At 38.5% G+C, this 22,232-nt stretch overlaps 1 protein-coding gene across 1 annotated transcript; it reads right to left on the minus strand.

Annotated features, from left to right (window-relative positions):
- Positions 1-244: 244 nt before the first annotated feature.
- Positions 245-20,304, minus strand: ahnak (AHNAK nucleoprotein). Its single transcript, XM_042770334.1, has 5 exons — positions 20,033-20,304; positions 7,696-7,757; positions 7,246-7,402; positions 6,840-7,045; positions 245-6,580 (listed from the first exon to the last, which is right to left on the minus strand). Exons 3-5 carry the CDS (start codon positions 7,400-7,402, stop codon positions 245-247), a joined length of 6,699 nt encoding a protein of 2,232 aa, XP_042626268.1. The 5' UTR covers positions 7,696-7,757; positions 20,033-20,304.
- Between the last annotated feature and the right edge of the window lie 1,928 nt (positions 20,305-22,232).

The raw sequence follows: 22,232 nt of genomic DNA on the forward strand, positions 1-22,232 counted from the left end.
CCTTGATTTTTCCTTCAGGTCCTTCAATGTCAAAGTCTGGAGCTTTGATGTCCACATCTGGTGCCTTAACTTCAATATCGGCTTTAGGGATTTTCACATCAACATCTGGACCCTCCACTTTTGGACCCTTCATTCATTCCGAATGATGGCATTTTTGAACTTTGGCATCTTAAAACCACCCTCGGGTCCTTCAATGTCTGGGCCTTCAATTTCAACTTTTGGTGCATTGATATCTCCTTCCACTTTAGGAACGGCTATCAACATCACCTTTCATCTTTGGACCTTTCAGGTTGAAGTCAACGTCTGGCATAGAAATCTTTGGACCAGAGATGGTTGGCATCTTGAATTTTGGGCCCTTGATTTTTCCTTCAGGTCCTTCAATGTCAAAGTCTGGAGCTTTGATGTCCACATCTGGTGCCTTAACTTCAGTATCGGCTTTAGGGATTTTCACATCAACATCTGGACCCTCCACTTTTGGACCCTTCATTCCGAATGATGGCATTTTGAACTTTGGCATCTTAAAACCACCCTCGGGTCCTTCAATGTCTGGGCCTTCAATTTCAACTTTTGGTGCATTGATATCTCCTTCCACTTTAGGAACGGACACGTCAACATCACCTTTCATCTTTGGACCTTTCAGGTTGAAGTCAACATCTGGCATAGAAATCTTTGGACCAGAGATTGTTGGCATCTTGAATTTTGGGCCCTTGATTTTTCCTTCAGGTCCTTCAATGTCAAAGTCTGGAGCTTTGATGTCCACATTTGGTGCCTTAACTTCAATATCGGCTTTAGGGATTTTCACATCAACATCTGGACCCTCCACTTTTGGACCCTTCATTCCGAATGATGGCATTTTGAACTTTGGCATCTTAAAACCACCCTCGGGTCCTTCAATGTCTGGGCCTTCAATTTCAACTTTTGGTGCTTTGATATCTCCTTCAACTTTAGGAACGGACACGTCAACATCACCTTTCATCTTTGGATTCAGATTGAAGTCAACATCTGGCATAGAAATCTTTGGACCAGAGATTGTTGGCATCTTGAATTTTGGGCCCTTGATTTTTCCTTCAGGTCCTTCAATGTCAAACTCTGGAGCTTTGATGTCCACATCTGGTGCCTTAACTTCAATATCGGCTTTAGGGATTTTCACATCAACATCTGGACCCTCCACTTTTGGACCCTTCATTCCGAATGATGGCATTTTGAACTTTGGCATCTTAAAACCACCCTCGGGTCCTTCAATGTCTGGGCCTTCAATTTCAACTTTTGGTGCATTGATATCTCCTTCCACTTTAGGAACGGACACGTCAACATCACCTTTCATCTTTGGACCTTTCAGGTTGAAGTCAACGTCTGGCATAGAAATCTTTGGACCAGAGATGGTTGGCATCTTGAATTTGGGGCCCTTGATTTTTCCTTCAGGTCCTTCAATGTCAAAGTCTGGAGTTTTGATGTCCACATCTGGTGCCTTAACTTCAATTTCGGCTTCAGGGATTTTCACATCAACATCTGGACCCTCCACTTTTGGACCCTTCATTCCGAATGATGGCATTTTGAACTTTGGCATCTTAAAACCACCCTCGGGTCCTTCAATGTCTGGGCCTTCAATTTCAACTTTTGGTGCATTGATATCTCCTTCCACTTTAGGAATGGACACGTCAACATCACCTTTCATCTTTGGACCTTTCAGGTTGAAGTCAACATCTGGCATAGAAATCTTTGGACCAGAGATTGTTGGCATCTTGAATTTTGGGCCCTTGATTTTTCCTTCAGGTCCTTCAATGTCAAAGTCTGGAGCTTTGATGTCCACATTTGGTGCCTTAACTTCAATATCGGCTTTAGGGATTTTCACATCAACATCTGGACCCTCCACTTTTGGACCCTTCATTCCGAATGATGGCATTTTGAACTCTTGGCATCTTAAAACACCCTCGGGTCCTTCAATGTCTGGGCCTTCAATTTCAACTTTTGGTGCATTGATATCTCCTTCCACTTTAGGAATGGACACGTCAACATCACCTTTCATCTTTGGACCTTTCAGGTTGAAGTCAACATCTGGCATAGAAATCTTTGGACCAGAGATTGTTGGCATCTTGAATTTTGGGCCCTTGATTTTTCCTTCAGGTCCTTCAATGTCAAAGTCTGGAGCTTTGATGTCCACATTTGGTGCCTTAACTTCAATATCGGCTTTAGGGATTTTCACATCAACATCTGGACCCTCCACTTTTGGACCCTTCATTCCGAATGATGGCATTTTGAACTTTGGCATCTTAAAACCACCATCGGGTCCTTCAATGTCTGGGCCTTCAATTTCAACTTTTGGTGCTTTGATATCTCCTTCCACTTTAGGAACGGACACGTCAACATCACCTTTCATCTTTGGACCTTTCAGATTGAAGTCAACATCTGGCATAGAAATCTTTGGACCAGAGATTGTTGGCATCTTGAATTTTGGGCCCTTGATTTTTCCTTCAGGTCCTTCAATGTCAAACTCTGGAGCTTTGATGTCCACATCTGATGCCTTAACTTCAATATCGGCTGTAGGGATTTTCACATCAACATCTGGACCCTGCACTTTTGGACCCTTCAGTCCGAATGATGGCATTTTCATTTTTGGCATCTTAAAACCACCCTCGGGTCCTTCAATGTCTGGGCCTTCAATTTCAACTTTTGGTGCTTTAATATCTCCTTCCACTTTAGGAAGGGACACGTCAACATCACCTTTCATCTTTGGACCTTTCAGGTTGAAGTCAACGTCTGGCATAGAAATCTTTGGACCAGAGATGGTTGGCATCTTGAATTTGGGGCCCTTGATTTTTCCTTCAGGTCCTTCAATGTCAAACTCTGGAGCTTTGATGTCCACATCTGGTGCCTTAACTTCAATATCGGCTGTAGGGATTTTCACATCAACATCTGGACCCTGCACTTTTGGACCCTTCAGTCCGAATGATGGCATTTTCATTTTTGGCATCTTAAAACCACCCTCGGGTCCTTCAATGTCTGGGCCTTCAATTTCAACTTTTGGTGCTTTAATATCTCCTTCCACTTTAGGAAGGGACACGTCAACATCACCTTTCATCTTTGGACCTTTCAGGTTGAAGTCAACGTCTGGCATAGAAATCTTTGGACCAGAGATGGTTGGCATCTTGAATTTGGGGCCCTTGATTTTTCCTTCAGGTCCTTCAATGTCAAAGTCTGGAGCTTTGATGTCCACATTTGGTGCCTTAACTTCAAAATCGGCTTTAGGGATTTGCACATCAACATCTGGACCCTCCACTTTTGGACCCTTCATTCCGAATGATGGCATTTTGAACTTTGGCATCTTAAAACCACCCTCGGGTCCTTCAATGTCTGGGCCTTCAATTTCAACTTTTGGTGCTTTGATATTTCCTTCCACTTTAGGAACGGACACGTCAACATCACCTTTCATCTTTGGACCTTTCAGGTTGAAGTCAACGTCTGGCATAGAAATCTTTGGACCAGAGATTGTTGGCATCTTGAATTTTGGGCCTTTGATTTTTCCATCAGGTCCTTCAATGTCAAAGTCTGGAGCTTTGATGTCCACATCTGGTGCCTTAACTTCAATATCGGCTTTAGGGATTTTCACATCAACATCTGGACCCTCCACTTTTGGACCCTTCATTCCGAATGATGGCATTTTGAACTTTGGCATCTTAAAACCACCCTCGGGTCCTTCAATGTCTGGGCCTTCAATTTCAACTTTTGGTGCTTTGATATCTCCTTCCACTTTAGGAACGGACACGTCAACATCACCTTTCATCTTTGGACCTTTCAGGTTGAAGTCAATGTCTGGCATAGAAATCTTTGGACCAGAGATGGTTGGCATCTTGAATTTGGGGCCCTTGATTTTTCCTTCAGGTCCTTCAATGTCAAACTCTGGAGCTTTGATGTCCACATCTGGTGCCTTAACTTCAATATCGGCTGTAGGGATTTTCACATCAACATCTAGACCCTGCACTTTTGGACCCTTCATTCCGAATGATGGCATTTTCATTTTTGGCATTTTAAAACCACCCTCGGGTCCTTCAATGTCTGGGCCTTCAATTTCAACTTTTGGTGCTTTGATATCTCCTTCCACTTTAGGAATGGACACGTCAACATCACCTTTCATCTTTGGACCTTTAAGGTTGAAGTCAACGTCTGGCATAGAAATCTTTGGACCAGAGATTGTTGGCATCTTGAATTTGGAGCCCTTGATTTTTCCATCAGGTCCTTCAATGTCAAAGTCTGGAGCTTTGATGTCCACATCTGGTGCCTTAACTTCAATATCGGCTGTAGGGATTTTCACATCAACATCTGGACCCTGCACTTTTGGACCCTTCAGTCCGAACGAGGGAATTTTCATTTTTGGCATCTTAAAACCACCCTCGGGTCCTTCAATGTCTGTGCCTTCAATTTCAACTTTGGGTGCTTTAATATCTCCTTCCACTTTAGGAACGGACACGTCAACATCACCTTTCATCTTTGGACCTTTCAGGCTGAAGTCAACGTCTGGCATAGAAATCTTTGGACCAGAGATTGTTGGCATCTTGAATTTGGAGCCCTTGATTTTTCCATCAGGTCCTTCAATGTCAAACTCTGGAGCTTTGATGTCCACATCTGGTGCCTTAACTTCAATATCGGCTGTAGGGATTTTCACATCAACATCTGGACCCTGCATTTTTGGACCCTTCAGTCCAAATGATGGCATTTTCATTTTTGGCATCTTAAAACCACCCTCGGGTCCTTCAATGTCTGGGCCTTCAATTTGAACTTTTGGTGCTTTAATATCTCTTTCCACTTTAGGAACGGAAGCGTCAAGATCACCTTTCAGTTTTGGACCTTTCAGGTTGAAGTCAACGTCTGGCATAGAAATTTTGAATTTGGAGCTGTTGATTTTTCCCTCACATCCCTCAATGTCAAGCTCTGGACTTTTGATGTCCACATGCGGAGCTTTAATTTCCATGTCAGCTTTGCGAAGATTTACGTCAACATCAGGGCCCTCCACTTTTGAAGCACGGATTCCAAATGAAGGCATTTTGATTTTTGGTATTTTAAAACCACCATCGGTATCTTGAAGTTCTGGGCCTTCAAATTCAATCTTAGGTGCCTTAACATCTCCTTCTAGTTTTGGAGCAGACACATTGATGTCATCTTTCAGTGTTGACCCTTTTACATTTAAGTTCATGTCAGACACCGAAATCTTAGGACCAGAGATTGATGGCATTTTAATTTTGGGATCTCTGACTTTTCCTTCAGATCTCTCAATGTTAAGCTCTGGAGTCTTGATATCCACATGTTGTGCTTTAATCTCCATTTTGGCTTTTGCAAGATTTACATCAACATCAGGACCCTTCACTTCTGAAGTTTTTATTCCAAATGAGGGTATTTTGACCTTTGGAACAGTAAAGTCGCCTTTGACACCCTCAACATCAGGTCCTTTAATTTCAACTTTTGATGCTGTAACATACCCAACAACATTTGGAGCAGACACATTAACATCTTTCGCTTTTTGTCCTTTCAAATCCACATCTGGCATAGAAATTCTCTGACCAGTAATTGATGGCACATCAAATTTGACATCTTTGACTATACCCTTATGTCCTTCAATTTTAAGCTCTGGAGCCCTGATGTCCATATCTGGTGGTGTGATTTTAACATCAGCTTTGGGGAGACTTACTACTGTATCAGGTTCCTGAGCTGAAATTTCCTGATTCCCAGTTAGGCTAAAACCTCTCTGACTAACATCTTTAAGATTTTGATTGTGAAAATTCACTTCTACATTTGGACCTTCCTTGGGTCTTTGAACATCTATGCTAACTTTAGACAATTTGGTTATATCATCTGACCCATCCTGATGCACTTTATACAAAGATTCCCTGCCAATACTGTGCCCTGTATCTCCACTAATGGAAAAACCTGAAACATGAGTGTCCTTTACTGTAGAAAACTCAGTTCCTCCCATTATACTTGAAGCTTTAAAACCAGCTTCCAGTGGAGAATAAATATGTTTCACGTCTTTGTCTAACCCCATGGTTACTTTGCCAGAGTGATCACTACTGCCTGCAGAAGCTTCAGTCCTTCCAAAATGTTCTATCACCCTCTGTCCTCTTCCACCTGACAGTCCAGTGTCTGACACATTAAATGTAATCTCTTTCCCACTACCATCTAATTCACTAGCTGTTTTGGAAGATCCTGTGCTACAGTGCTTCACAGAGGAGCCAGTGATATGGGGCCCGCTAAGAGATATGTCACCCATTTTTTTACCTCCGTGTACACCACTAACAAGGTTACTATGTGGTAATCTGATTTGAGTAGGATCCCCCTCCGACTGCTCATGCTGCAAGACCTGAATTTTGTACTCAGGGCTTGAGTGATCAGTCTGCTGACTAGTCCCCCCAGGCACATCCACAGTGTAGGTAGTTATTCGACGTGTGATTGTAGTAATGGTGCAGCCATCACTACTTGTGCTGCTGTGACGTTCTGTGCGCACATCAACACCCTCAGCAAGATCCTCAGACTTTAGTCTAGGTTTAATTTTTTTAGTGTAGATTCTCTTATAGTCTTCGTCATCCCCACTCTACAGGAAATAGAAATTACAAATTAGTATGAGATGCCATTTCTGTGTGATATTTATGTAAGAGACAAATATATATATAGTTTAAAATTTGTAAAAAAATAGTTTTTTAAATACTGAAATATTGATCATACTAAAATCAACACTTTATATGTTTGTTCTTATACATGGGTTCCAATGCTGAATGACAACACTTTAAAATTACTGATTCAAATGTTCATAGTCTAATATAAAACATATACCAACACTGATGCCACCTTACCAGGAAAATGTCTGAACTAGAGCCTCCTAACCCTCCACGTCCTTCCCATGACAATGTCCCCATTGGAGAACGGCAAGGTGACTTGTCTCCAGTCTTGTTTTGTAATTTTAGTCCAACCTTATGTCGGTTTAGAGTCTTTAGTAGTTCAGCTGTTTCGTCTGAGCTCATGTTGTCGAAGTAAATGGTGGCCCCCACAATCTGGTCACCTGTGACAAAGAGCAGTACATGGTTAGGTCAAACTAAATGGTTCACAATAGATAAATTATATTTGGAGGAACTACAAGAGCATAATCTAACACCAAAAAGGGGAGTGACAAATGTTCAGAAAATCAAAACATTAGAAAATTAGGTTTTCTAAAGGTTTTCACATTACGTCACAACCACCATGGTTATTTTGACTTCATACCTTCATATACTTTCCCAGTATGTGCAGCAGCGGACTCATCTTTCACCTCTTTGACAAAAATCTCTCCTTGACCTTTTTGTTCTATGGTGAGCCCAAGCTTATCAGGGCCCATCCACTGTGGGAAAAGCACTTCCCTTGTGTCCTGTTCATCAGCCATCTTAAAAAATAATATTTTAAATGATAAATCATTACACAATAAAACACAGTAAAACATAGTAACTGTTATAAAATACCAAATATATGATGTATATGTTGACTATTATACAGTTTCAAGTTGAATGAGTTCAAATGAGCATAAGCGTTTTTTTTGCAAAGCAATTAGCTTATAAACTGTAAAAAAGTGCTTAGTATTTCTCAGCACCTGAAAATGTTTGCAGTGCTTTGCTGTAAATTACATGAAGCTATTAACAACACATAGCTATAACACATGTAACTATTCATTCTGTATACCTCTAAATGTGTTACTTCTTCACCTGTCCCCTAGCGTGGACCGTGCCAGCCCTTGTTCTTTCCTTAATACAAAAAAAAAAATAAACAATGTTAATGTCTTGAATTCAAATTAAGCTTTCACGGACAGGTTTAAGGTTATGTTCATTAATATTAAGGTTATGTTCATTTTTTAATAGCGATAAACAAGTATCAAACTGTGACCACTAGATGGCAATACAGTCTCCAACAAAGAAAGTGAAAGTAATAACAGAGGATCTGTATCCCATTATTTCCTCCAGCATTGATACAAAGCACTAAACTGCATGGGGGAAAATGCTTAACAAGAGCAATAACTTGTCACTAAATGCATTAAGCTCAGTTTAATAAATATATTAAACATATCTTAATATCTAAAATGATATCATAAAATGAAAATCAGAGAGTAGCTTGTAGATCTGGGAGGTCTTTGCTTGATGAACATTACTTCAGAGATATTTAGCTGACATGTGGGCCTGGAATTCCAGCTTTCAACACAAAGCTCTTTGTTTCACAGATATCACCCCCCTCACAATCATTCACCCTGCAATTACACAGGACCTCTTGGATATGAAAACATCTACAAGCATATTTCACTAAACAGTGGCAAATGAGGTGCTAGTTTGTTTTAATTATGAAAACATTTTTGTCTTGTTCTACCAAAAGCTAAGCACAAATCAAGTTAAGTGCTGTGTAGTCAATTTGTCCCATGTCCTACTTTGCTGACAACTATGTGACAAGTAGAAATATCATTATGTTGATACTACTGGACAACAGTCAAAAAAAATAATTCAATGGTCACTACACAAAAATTTACACACAAATTAGTGGGATGTACGAGTTATTCAAGTAATCCAAATGCTCTCTTGATTCAAAATAGTAAGTATACTCTCTTCTGAAATAAGCCTGATCCTGACCTTAGTGGATTACTGAAGGAATGTACACACTCAAAATAAAATGTGAATATAATGCAGCAAATATTGAAGGCTTATGTGCAACTCAACCATTCATGAAGCTAATGATAAATAAAGTAAAACATTCTGAAGTTATGTAAATTTAAATATTTATTATTTCAGCAGCGATCAAGGAATTGCTATATATATATATATATATATATATATATATATATATATATATTCAGGAATTCAGGAATTTTAAAAAATTGTTATAGTTGAACAGATTTATGCATTTAAGATTTAAGATATGCATTTAAAATGTAACAATGACTTATAATGAACCAGAGAAATTATGTGTGCTTTCTAGAATGAGAACATTCTCTTCCCTCTAAATTATAAATACCACACTTGCCTCCCACTAAATATGCTTCCCATTGGGGTAAAAGAAGCCTGGTTTTGTGTCCATGTCGACCATTGTACTCCAGAGACAGGATAGTACAGAGCAGATCATTTGAGAGAGTTAATCAAGCTTTCCTCGACAGTACTATTTTTAGTAATGTAATTACTGTGTTAGTTTCATTTTTAAATCTACTTTGATTATGCAACTTAAATTTTAATGCTTTAAAAAAGGATTAGTCAAAACATCACATAAGCGACAGAATAATGCAAACTATTTTACATTTAATATATTAACTCTCTGAATTTAATTTCAGTAAAACTCCACAGGAGGAGTCCACATGAGACATGGAAGCTGTGAAACCCAAGACTTAAAAAGTGCCTTATTATTGTTGGCTAAAGCTGGTATTTACAAAAGGAGAAGGGAAAAACCTACATTGCAGTGTACTTAAGAACTCCCTAGCAAGCAGTCCAAAGCTTATTATTTCACTCCCAGCCTGTTCTATGTTCTGCTTCTTAACATGATGCCACACCCAGCACCCTCTATCAACAATACTGTACCACTATACATATATGTTCTACTTCATTTACCCTTTTTAAAATCTGTTTTAAAGTGCACCTTAGGAGGAGCAAACTGGATAAAATGATAAAAAAGGCAGATCTGTACATACATGACTGAAACATGGAACAATCACAGAGCGAAGAAGAAACAGAGGCACATTACATGTCACCAAACCATTGCCTGACACATTAATTGTGCCCAAGCAGACACATCTTTCTTTTCTCTAAACCATGGAGTTTGAGCTCAAAACAACTCTGACACACATAAGTGAGCTATCCTTTGGCTTTCACAGGAGTATAAACCATGTCACTACCAGAGTATTATTGGAGGGTATCTGCTTATAGCAGATGGCCCTTGCCCAAAATCATATGATCTGCTATGATCCATGTAAGCAGACACTTCATAATACCTCCAGTGTTAGTGCAATCAAAAGACATCAGCAACAAAATACAACACATCTTTGTGAACTGTTAAGTTGTAATGAGGACCTTTCAAGCAGACCAAGCGTTAAGGTCTAGCAATAAAGAGCATCGTACTGAAGAGTGTAAGATTCAAACAAAATTGGAAAAAAGGAAACCCCCAGATTTTAACTCTTTCCCTGCCAGCATTTTTGAAAAAAGTTGATTGATGATTTTCACAAAAATTTGATGGCCTACAGTATATTTTGCTGTATGAACATTTGAATATGCAATACACCAAGATAAAGATCAAAGCCTTTACTTTTAAACTAAATAATCAGTTTTATTCTAGCTTAAAGGATTATTTTTTTAATCAACACTTGAATATAGGTAGGTTTCATAAAAATTTATAATTTTGAGCAAAAAGGTGAGAAAATCACATTTTTATCAAAAACTGCATCTTGATAATATTCAGTACGATTATCAAAGCATAAATCCAATAAATCGCTTTCATCAACACCTCCAAAGCTTGCACAGCCATATACCACTTCCTGGATCATCATTCTAATCCATAACATTATGCAGTTTTCATTTATATGCTGTCTATTGCTGATGATCGCATTATTAATCATATGCATCTGTTTACATAAGAGATCGCTAGTTTGTCCGTCCCATTCATGTGTGTTTTTTGATCAGTAGTTTTTGTACTCGTTCAGAAGACGTGTAATAGCCCCCCTAAGTGTATAACATTGAAAACACGAAAAGCCATAAAAACTCGTCAATGGCGGGGAAAGAGTTAATTACTGTTGCAAAAATAGGACCAAGAGGATCTGAAAAGTGGAGGGAACCCATTATAAACTGTAACTGTTTGGCGCATTAATTATAATTTAGTGACACAACACAAACCAACCATTTGTCGCATTAATTATAATTTAGTGACACAACATACACCCAGCAATTCTTGCTGAAAGACAAGTGGGCATTACCGCTTATGCTTTCTTTCAATCCACTGTCAAAGGAACTAATTGATAAAGGTTCTGCTTAGTCTTATAACTGATGTTTTATGCATGTAATAACCTAATCACATTAAAAACTCAGAGCACCTTCTGAGATGGTCAAACTTTACTAGGAGTGTCCAAGACATCTACGCAACCAATCGGATATAAGATATAATCAAATATGCTGCTTCAAGCAGGCATCTTTGCAGTAGTTTTGATTACTTTCAAGACCAAAATCTTGATGAGCAAGATTGTTGCACTGGGAATAAGCAGCTCTTAACGGCTGGTCTGACAGCATTGACGAGTCAAATGTGCTTGAGCAGTGTCATGTTTCTCAGTGTTCACAGTAGGCAGCACTGTGCAATCCTCAAGGTGGAATTTATGATTAACATTCAAATGAATTCAAATCTCAGTTCAAGTAATTCTAAGGTCCAAAATGTAATCTGCATTGGTGAAGTTATTAACACAAATAACTAATTTAGAATGTCTCATGTTTTCATGTAAATAATATTAAATAGTTTTTACAAGTTTGGATGCGCTGTAAAAAGTATCTAACATTAACATTCCAATCAAATAGATGAATATAACAACTTGCAAGATTTACATTATCCCTGGGAGGATAAGGGGACCTACTGAATTGCCAAGGCTAATGCTCAAACTCTCTCCTGTCCTCCTTTATATTCTGAAAGAAAGCAGAGGGAAATCAGATGTAATATTTATAAGTAAATATTTCAATGCATCAAATAGTCAGATGACAAAAGCAATCCAAAACCATCAATTACAAAATGTACATTCAACTCAAGTACCACACTTTCATCTTTTAAAGTAAAAAGCTCTTAATAAAAATAGTTTTGTTTGCATGGTTTCGAGATCATAAGCTAGTGGATCAGACCGACTTTATTTCCCTTTTCCTTCAAAAATGCAGCCCCACCCTAGTTGGATTTATACTTCACAAAACGGGAGTTTTCCTTTGCAAGAACCAAAGACAGAAGCTTACATGCGTCTGCACAAGCTTAAATGTTTCCTCTGGATGTTGCTGTTGAATAATTGTCTCTGGATGTTGCTGCAATAAGCTTAAATGTTTCACAATTACTTCTATTGGATGTTGCTGTTGAATAATTGTCTGACAAGTCTGACTTCGGAAAGTCACAATTACTTCTATTTGTCTTTAGATTTCAAGAAGCAATGATAAACTAAAAACGTGAGATGTGTCAATTCATACAATTAATAGCATCACTTGCCCTCAAAAAAAAAAGTTCAAGTAAGTTTCTCTCACAGGAAACCAAAAAACTCTTCAAATCACAATTTTATTGCCGAAGACACCTGCACTGGTTATGGCCAAGACAGGCTGAACTGCGCAGTCAGTCACTGTTTAATTTCACACAAGCATACCAGAACCCTAGAGTGAAATAATCGATTTAATCGATTAAAATCGATTGTTGTCAGATAGTCATCGTAAAATTTTTATTTGCTATTTCGTGCATATCAAAATCAAACCAAAAAACCACCGGAGTTATATTCTCAGCCAGTACACACTGTAGCTGGCCATAGTGTCCCGCACAGCTCTCTGTGTGCAACATGATGGGTGATGTCAGGCGGCAGTGGAGAAGCTCGAGAAAGAAAAAGAAAAAAAGCGGAAGATAAAACTCCTAATGACGAAGTCATCTGTGGGAAACTAAAAACATGTTGAGATGTTTTTCTCAAATAATGTGAATAGCCATCATTCACAGGTAGTCGAATTCCTGTCATGCAGGCAATAGCATGAAACTGTGCACTTGGACCACTACATATTTAAATCCGATGAAAAAAAAAGTTCTGCAGTACAAGTGTTGTTTGCAAGTTTCGTCTCATTGCAAACAGGAAAGGAAACATGTGCAGCCTAATTATGACTGACTTTATTTGTATTTGCACTAAAACAACTCTTCACAGTCCACACAACCTGATGTTTACTTTAAATTTTTTCTTTAAAATGTGAGTTCGAATTGGCACTTTACTGGAGGCTGAACTGCACAGCATAAGCATTTTTCCCCAGGTATAAGCTGTGTGTTACAGGAAAAAAAATAATAAAAATGCAATTTTTACTGCATTTAATAAGCTTTCACACAAATTGCCATGTGAAAACATTATTTGAAATTGGCCTGGTGAAATCAAATGTATAGTGTTTTTGATTGCAGAAGAGTTCAAGAGAAAAAAATCAGTCCAACCCTTAAATAAAAAATTAAGAAAAAAATAACAAAAAATCTATTTCATTTAATAAAAAACATAATAATACCAACTCAACTTATAAATAATTCTATTTCATTTAATAAAAAGGTTAAGATGGCCAACTGACGTGGGAAATAATTTCTCTGTCAAACAGTTTAATATTTGCTCCACTTATTATTTGCTTTAATAAATGTACCTCTCGAGTTACCCAAAACTGATAAGACTAAGTCATGTGACTTTTTACAAAACACCAAATATAGCCTAATACTCCTATAACTCAGAGGGGCATTATGAAGAGAAACTTAAAAGTGTAAGTGCCATAAGCTCTCATGCACATTCTTTAAATCTGTAAACTGTTGTCCTTCACACTTCATGGCCTTCGAAGCTGTCCTGTGGCATCTCATCCAATTTAATGTTTGTTTATTTATGAATGAATGGAGATATCGGTTTTAAGCCTTTCAGTCTAGGCTAGAGAAATGTTGGGAATTTGTTTAATTTCAAAACATGTTTTTTAGGCCATTAAAGGAGTGATGCATGACAAGACAAGATACATATGCAGTTCTGTGAGCACTATGACAAAGAGCAATGAAATATGCTTTCAGTTAGACCAATATAATAATAATAATTTTTTTAAAAAAATAAATAAAACCTTACGACTTAGGTTGAATCACAGATGTGGTTACTTGAAACTGAGAGGTTTTCCCTACAGCAGAAAAGCATGAAAAGACTTCACGAAACACTAGCACTGCAAACAAATGCTGGAATCAGCGCAGATAGGTACATGCTTGCGGGGACCTGCCCTAATATCAGTTCTCCCCGCTACTATTCCACTGTTACTGACTTTACTAGAAAATACCTGCTAACAGCAAAAGTGGTAATTTAAAGCTGCCCCAAGAAAACTGTATATTTACCCCAACTATACGCAAAGTGCCTCTCTGTCCCATTCAAAATGAATGGACCAACCTTTGCTCTAAATATTTACAAAAGCATTCACTTGAGGGGTCTGCACTCCCTGTGCACAATACGTTTTGAAAATGACCAGCTATTTTAGGGTAAACAGATCTTCACTGGTTTGTGGGGTCACATTAGTAGGAAAGATTTCCTTCTTTCTCTCTGCTGGTTACAACATCTTGTCTATTATTTGGAAACCATTGCTAGAACCTCTCACTACCCTGTTGTTTCATTAACAGATGGTTATTTCTGAGCTGTGACTGAAATAGTCATGGGCTCGCTCTGATAAAGGCCAGTCTGGACAAGGCTGTCACACTGTTCGCAAAGAACAATATTTGGCAGAGCAGCTGTGTACACTCAAACGGGTGACATCTACGAGCCCACTACTTAGTTGTTTCAAGTTTGCTGTCACCCCTAAAGGTGGAGCTAGCCGAACATAAAAATGATAATTACTAACAAATTATTGCACCTAGGCCTATTCAATTTCCAAAAGAGTTAAAGGGTTAGTTCACCCAAAAATGAAAATTCTGTCATTAATTACTCACCCTCATGTCAGATTTTAATTACTAACCCTCATGTCATGAATTACTCACCCTGTAAGACCTCCGTTCATCTTCGGAACACAAATTAAGGTTTTTCTATGGTATCTGAGAGCTCTCTGACCCTCCCATAGACAGCAAGGGTACTACCACGATCAAGGTCCAGAAAGGTAGCAAGGACATCGGTAAAGTAATCCATGTGACATCAGGGGTTCAACCGTAATTTTACGAAGCTACGAGAATACATTTTGTATGCAAAGAAAACAAAAATAATGACTTTATTCAACAATTTGCCTCCTCCGCGTCACCCTAGCGCCTTTTTGGAGAATAACCACTGAACGCAAACAGCGTAAGCTGTTCTGTGTCAGCTGCGCCACGCGGATAAGTTTTTTACATTGTTTGCACTTTGATCTGAACGAAAACAATGTAGCTGACACAGAACAGCATATGCTGTTTGCATTCAGTGGATGTTCTCCAAAATGGTGCTAGGGTGATGCGGAGGAGACGAATTGTTGAATAAAGTCGTTTTGTTTTTTTGCACACAAAAAGTATTCTCGTAGCTTCATAAAATTATGTGATGTCACATGGATTACTATACCGATGTCCTTGCTACGTTTCTGGATCTTGATCATGGTAGTACCCTTGCTGTCTATGGAGGGTCAGAGAGCTCTCTGGATGCATCAAAAATATCTTAATTTGTGTTCTGATGATGAACGGCGGTCTTACGGGTTTGGAACTACATGAGGGTGAGTAATTAATGACAGAATTTTCATTTTTGGCTGAACTATCCCTTTAAAAGAATGCCATCTAGCTTTAAAAAAAAGTTAAGTTTCACAGAATAAGCACACTTATATATACTTTATACTGTCGTGCATGAGAAAGACTGGTACTAGAACAAAATGCGACCATAATCGCAGGTCTAAATGTGTCAGACGACACCGCAACACTTCCATCTGGCAGAGGTCATTTGGCAAAAACTGTCGAACTCTAAAAAGAGAAGAGTTTATGGCACAACACAGACGGCAAACGTTGCAAATCCAAAGTAGGGGACACGCCCTTCATGCAATGAGAAACTACACCATCTCTCAGCCCGCACATAGCACACAGTGAGCTGCGAGCCCCACCCAGGCTTCCAGTCACATGCATTCCTTGATAGAGCCATCACGCCAACTGGAAGAGTGCCCAGCTTCTCCTGCAGTGACTAACTCCAAAGCAATGTCCTACTCTCTACCAACCACTCAAATCACCCAGTGGGTCTGAGCTGGGAACAGAAACAGGGTATTCTTTCAAGGTTTCCACTTACTAACAACCGATGGACCAAGGCAATTTTATTTTTATTTTTTTAAACAAGCCAATTTCCACATTTATAAAGACAAACAGAAGCCCCTCATGACACTGATTAATGCACAGCAAAAGAGGTCATAAAAAAAGCTTTTTGTGCTTCAATTTAAATGTGAGATAATGCACAACTAAATCTCATTTATAAAGATTCAGCAATGCTGCGGGTTAGATAAGTGATAGAACTGTTGGGCAAACAACCAGACCACTAATTATAGAAAAGCCACTGCAAGCGTTTAATGCCACACTTTTTCCATTAAAGTGTTGTGATGTTTAATAAGACACACACACATACAGTCAGCCATTACACAATGCAATAACATGAATTGTGGCCTTTGGCTTTGCCTACAGGAGTTGCTTGGTTACTCGATCTTTAGCAAATTACAGAATACTTTTTAAATTGACAAGTGTTAGTCATATTTCTCTATTTAATGCTTATTCTTGCAAGAGACAGGACATTTCTGACAAAGCAAGAGCTGATACATAAAAGGGATAACTACTATTTGGTTAGAAGTTCCACTTTTACTTCCACATGGACTCAATTCAAACCCACAAGTGACCAAACTCTCGTGCACCAACGTACGCTTTCAGTCTCATTGTGGAAATATCACCTATTTAGAAGAACAAATAGAAGATAAAGATAAAACCATAAAACTGTGCTGTAGTGAATTTCATTAAATAACATGTTGATGTTTTAAATAGTATAGATACATAAAGAATATTTTTAGATACATGTATATTAGCTAAAGGCTTTCACTTGCATTCAGTTACGTTTTTGTCTATCCTGACTTGTTTGTTTATTCTGTTAACAACGCTTTTCAAACCGAGTCCAAGGATATGAGTCAGCAATCAAATACATATTGATAACTGATGGTAAGGTCTTACCAGCTCGGTGCATTATATTACATTTGCCATCAGCTGGTTTTACAGTTAGGTCTGTATCGTCACCACCAAGTCTTTTGTAGAAGTGAAAATGTATGTGGTTTGAAACATCCAACCAAGTCAAATCCTAACTCTCTGCTTATCTACAATTCAACTGGAACAACCTCATGTAAACTGGACATGGAGCAATCTAACCTCTGCAGCCAGTATCCTTGGTCTGTTGTAAACAAGTAGATGTGCATACCTACATTGCTGGAATGGCGTGATGTAGTACAAGCTGTAGTGTAGTCTGAATTTATTCTACGTCTAGACATGCCACTCATTAAATTGTCTTACAGCACACTTTGGAATGCATTAGAAGTGAAAAAATATGGCCTTGCTATGTACTTTGTCATTTAAATTATAAGTGTGCAACTGAAATGATGTAAGTATCATCACAGGCACCTCTTATGTCACTCGCTAGAACCAAGAAAACATATCAAGTGTCACTACAGCACATATCTTTACTGTTATTCATTGATATGGAAGATTAGTTAGTACTAGAAATAATGCACTTGTTCAATTAAAAAAAAAAAATGCACACAATAAAACATAAATCAACATTTAATCCATAATATCATGCAGCTATAACAGGTGTGGCTACCAGGAAATAAATGCTACACGTCATTCAAGTTAGTGCATGTATTTCACCTTGTTTACAATATAACCCATTTACTTGTTGCATCATTAAATTACGGTTTGTGTATATAAAGAATGGCATTTCAAAGAGTAACTGTCTGAAAACAAGAGGACTCGCACATAATTGAAGCAATAAAGTCCTTGGACGGACATTGAAACCTACTGTCATGTGATCCCAAACTTTAATGAAATGCAGACCGTATCTTCTATTTCAAGGATGGATTCAACTCCAGTCGAAAGCTACATAAGGGCTCAAAAACAGCTTCACGTAAAATTTACAAATCTGCCCTTGATTAAGGCCTGCCTATGTGTGCTAGTCTATTACAATACAACTTGTTCAATGGAAAATGATGAAATATGAATGCCTGACTCTGACTCAGAGCCTTATTGGCAAACGTAGTGTATTGTCCAACTCTGTTTTAGCTTCAAGCCAGTATTTCTCAACCATGGAATGATAACTCCAGTGTCTGTCTCAAAAGGAAGACAGGTACCAAGATAATATGAGTCTTCATATCAGACTTCATACTTCAAACCTCATCAAATGATCCCTACATCCTGTACGGCAATGTGCTGACAACTTATCTGCGATGGATCATCATCAGAATTTCACAGAGAATTGATTTCCTTCATTCTGCACCCATATGAAAAGAAAAAATCAAATGAAGATTCAAGATGTGAGAAAACAAACAAAACAGCAAATGAAACACTCAGCTACAAAAGCTTGCCACTCCTCCCTTGGCGTTGCCATCACAAGTCCTTGACCAGGAAATACCAAAGGAAGTGTGCAGAAGTCCAGACTCTTTCCGTTTCACACTGAAATAGATGATCCTATGAAGTACAACCTAATCTGACCTATCAACACAGTGGAGAAAGTTTTGCATCCACTATAAACATCCAGGACAATCACGCATCAGATAATGACACACAGACCCCAAAACCTTGTTTCTATTCAACATTCAAATCCTAAATCATTCAAGATAAGCAAGGAGCTCCCTGTTCTGTTTTAAACAAAACACACTGTTAACCTTCAAATACAACCAAGTTTGAAAGACACTGCTAAACATGAATGAGGCAACCACCCATATAGAATTAAAAATTAAGAAAATTACGTTTTTTGGTTTTTTTAAGTTACTCAAGCACAGCTTTCAAATAGTGCATTATTACTGTTTGACTGTTGTTGTTTTTTTATTCTGCTATGGAGTCATCTGTCCTGACATAACAGCAGAATGCTTTGGGTGTGGCAGGAGAAGGGGGATGGGCTCCAAATGTTCCTCTGATGAAAAATCTGCTCACAAACATTTTTAAAAGATAGCTTAAATCAGATAAACTGCAAAACAGCTTTTTGGATGTCAACACTCCTTACACATCTCCAAACTATCAGCACTTATCTTTCTGTCCCTCTTACTCTCTTTTATCTATTCATTTCATTCTCTTATTCTGTTATATAACAAACTTTCAGTCATCCTACTGCAAAACCGCTCCATAACTAAAGTCATGCCGCAGTCTGGCGTGAATAAAACACCTCATTCTTTCTCCTCCATAGCAAGCCTTACTTTGCCCCTCTGTGCTTCAAACCTGGTTTCAATTAGTATGTCTTTCCAAACCACTACATTCCATTACCCCCTCCTCCTCCCTCCGCCCCTCTTACTCACAACCCACACCCTGACCAGGGCTCCAGGTAGAGAAAATCAAGGCAAAATGTGACAGGATTTGCAAATTAAACATTCACATTTTATAAAAGTAACAAGAATGTTTAAAACAAATTAAAATTTAATGTAGAAAACAACAACATATGAGAAAACGATTCAGCCATAGTGCAAAATATGTGCTGACGTTGTCCAAAAACCTTGAGCTATGACCAGATTTGGTATGGCAGGACAATGCTCCTATTCAAGAGGAAAGTTTAAAAATATATGGACATGTGGCACTAGTATGAATCACTTTTTACAAAATACAAAAATAAATACAAATATTACTACAAAACCAAATTCAAAACCAAAATCATACAACTTATTCAAAAACATGCAACCAAAGTCATTCTTATCCATATTAACTTGGGTGTATCTTTTGCATGAAATGCAAAACCCCAAAAAATTTGCCTTAATTGTGAATCCTGTTTCTTCTCAGTGATTTAGCAGGTCAAGTTTAAGAAACTTAACGCTGAATTCTGAACAAAGGCAAACTTTAATATTCTTTAGTATTGTTGGGGAAAAAAACGTGCGCACCAGATGACATTTACGGAGCAGGTACACACCCACCCACCTTCTTCATGTTGAACGATACAGATGATAATACGTTTGTGAGATTTTGTGAGATACAACAAACTTTATAAGAACCAAATCAGTAAATATATACAGCTGTTACACGCATAAGCATATAATAAGTTCAGAAACAGTCTCTGGAAAAGTACTTCGTGCAGCGTGAGTGTCGGTCGCCAGAACTGCATAACTAATTCACCTCAAGAGACACACGAACTTACCTGGAAAGTTCAACACCTTTGCTCTGGCATCTTCCGCGGTCCACAGCTTTCTGCCACAGCCCAGAAAAGTTTTCCACCACGTTTTCTTAACCAAACTTGAAGGTATTCGTGTGCTCTGTCGTTCTTTCTCGAGGAACGAAGCCTCACTGTATATTTTTCTGGTTTTATTAGTTACTTTGTCACTTGCTCTCTCTCTCTCTCTTTCTGTCACACTGTGCTGGGTCTCCTCAGTGTGCTTGTAACTCTGGGCTATGGAGAATGGCAGAGTTTGGGCTTGGGCTGTGGAGTTCTTCACTGGAGGAGAGGGCGGGGGTTACGGTCCAGCCCACCCACTGTTTGAGTGACATGTACGTTCAACACAGCCATAAAGCACGTGAATCTGGATTGGAAACAGATTTTAGCTAAAAGGTTGACCTGTATTCCTAGGACAAGAGTAATTTAATTATCAGGTTGGTGCAAATTGGCACATCTTTATTGAGGCAATTTGTTAAGTGTTTTCAAATTTGTAATTTTGAACCTATAAAAGGTGTGTTCAATAAAACTCTTTTCTGCTTTATGGTGGAAATAGCTTTTGTCATGAAATAGTCATGATTTTAAGGTATGTAGCTGTACAGAAATTGACTTTCAAAATAAATTTGGAATAGAAAGTGTGACATCTAGCCCCGAAGTGCCCTACAAACTATTGCCTAGGACAGTGGTTCTCAACCTGCGGGGCACGAGACCACTTAAACTTTTATGATTAATATGTTAAATAGATAACAAAAAAAAAAAAAAAAAAAAAATACAGCACCACTTCATTAAAGTATATTCAATTCACACATTTTATGATTAATATGTTAAATAAAAAACAAAAAATTACAGTACCACTTTACTTGTAGGCCTACGCATTCTGTGATATTCTGTGTTGAAGCAGCTCAAGCCGTTTCTCATCGCGCTGTAGCTCTCGGCTGGAAAAACTAGTAAAGTTTTGATTGATGGTGATTGTAATCAAGGTAAAGACGATTGTAGTGACACAGGATTCTTACATTAGGCGCGTGTGTGTCCGTTGTTATTAAGTGACGTGACATACAGCCAAGTATGGTGACCCATATTCAGAATTCGTGCTCTGCATTTAACCCATCCAAAGTGCACACACACACCGTGAACACACACCCGGAGCAGTGGGCAGCCATTTATGCTGCAGCGCCCCGCGAGCAGTCGGGGGTTCAGTGCCTTGCTCAAGGGCACTTCAGTCGTGGTATTGCCGGCCCGAGACTCGAACCCACAACCTTAGTGTTAGGAGTCAAACTCTCTAACCACTAGGGCACGACTTCCCACAATGCGTAAAATTAATGCATAAAATAAACTGTGTATACTATATATGCGCTTTCAGTGCCTTGATCACTATAACATCATATTTCTGTCTAGTTCAGTAGCCTATATTCACGTTGTTGTCAAAATTAATATACAGCGAGTGTTTTATAACGGATGCTCGCCAGAGAAGCTTGTTTTGGAGACGTTTGTGAGGACTAGTGTGTGCATGTTTCTGTGCATATGGACATCAGACGCTCTAAACACAGGCAGCTTGTTCTGACAGAGAGGACTGACTGTTCACTGATGATGTCGAGCTGCCTCCAGATCGCTGAGTTTCCACACATTCAGAATGTTTTTTTTCTTCCATTTCATCAGAATGTTTACATTTTTCATTTGTATTTTGGTGTGTTTGGCGATTCTAAATGGATCTGTATAGTAGTTTATATGCAGCAGGCATCTCTCTGTGGTCTTTGGTGTGGCAGGTTGACTTGTGAAGTTACTGTATAATTGAGATTTACGTACTTTTAAGGTGTAAAGAATTTATTCTTTAATAAAATAATTAATTTTTCCTAAGTATGTTTGCAAAAATGTTTAAATCTATCTTGAATTTGTTTAGTTTAAAATAATTACATGGAATTTAAAAGTAATAACAATACACGTCAAAAAGACATCTCTGTGATGTACGTGTGCTATCAGGAAAAAGGTTGAGAACCACTGGCCTAGAATAAAGTGCCACATGGTTAGGTGGCACGTGATCGTAATGTATTAGAAAGAGGGAAAACTAGTTTTCATTGTGTCTTTGACTGTTGATGCTAGTCTGATTTTACAGTGCTTGTAAGCCCAATCCACCTTATTTTTAATGAAAGAGTAGGTGCAGGCATTTGTGATAATGTGCGAGGCATCCGGT

Source organism: Cyprinus carpio, chromosome A14 (genome assembly GCF_018340385.1).
Source record: "Cyprinus carpio isolate SPL01 chromosome A14, ASM1834038v1, whole genome shotgun sequence".
Taxonomy (NCBI): Eukaryota; Metazoa; Chordata; class Actinopteri; order Cypriniformes; family Cyprinidae; genus Cyprinus; species Cyprinus carpio.

What these genes read in the sequence shown, in the direction of transcription:
- ahnak (XM_042770334.1), bottom strand. Translation starts at nt 7,402, where the DNA reads ATGGCTGATGAACAGGACACAAGGGAAGTGCTTTTCCCACAGTGGATG. An exon ending in TACTGGGAAAGTATATGAAG is followed by an intron (nt 7,046 to 7,245) that starts GTATGAAGTCAA and finishes TCTTTGTCACAG; the next exon opens with GTGACCAGATTGTGGGGGCC. An exon ending in CTAGTTCAGACATTTTCCTG is followed by an intron (nt 6,581 to 6,839) that starts GTAAGGTGGCAT and finishes TATTTCCTGTAG; the next exon opens with AGTGGGGATGACGAAGACTA.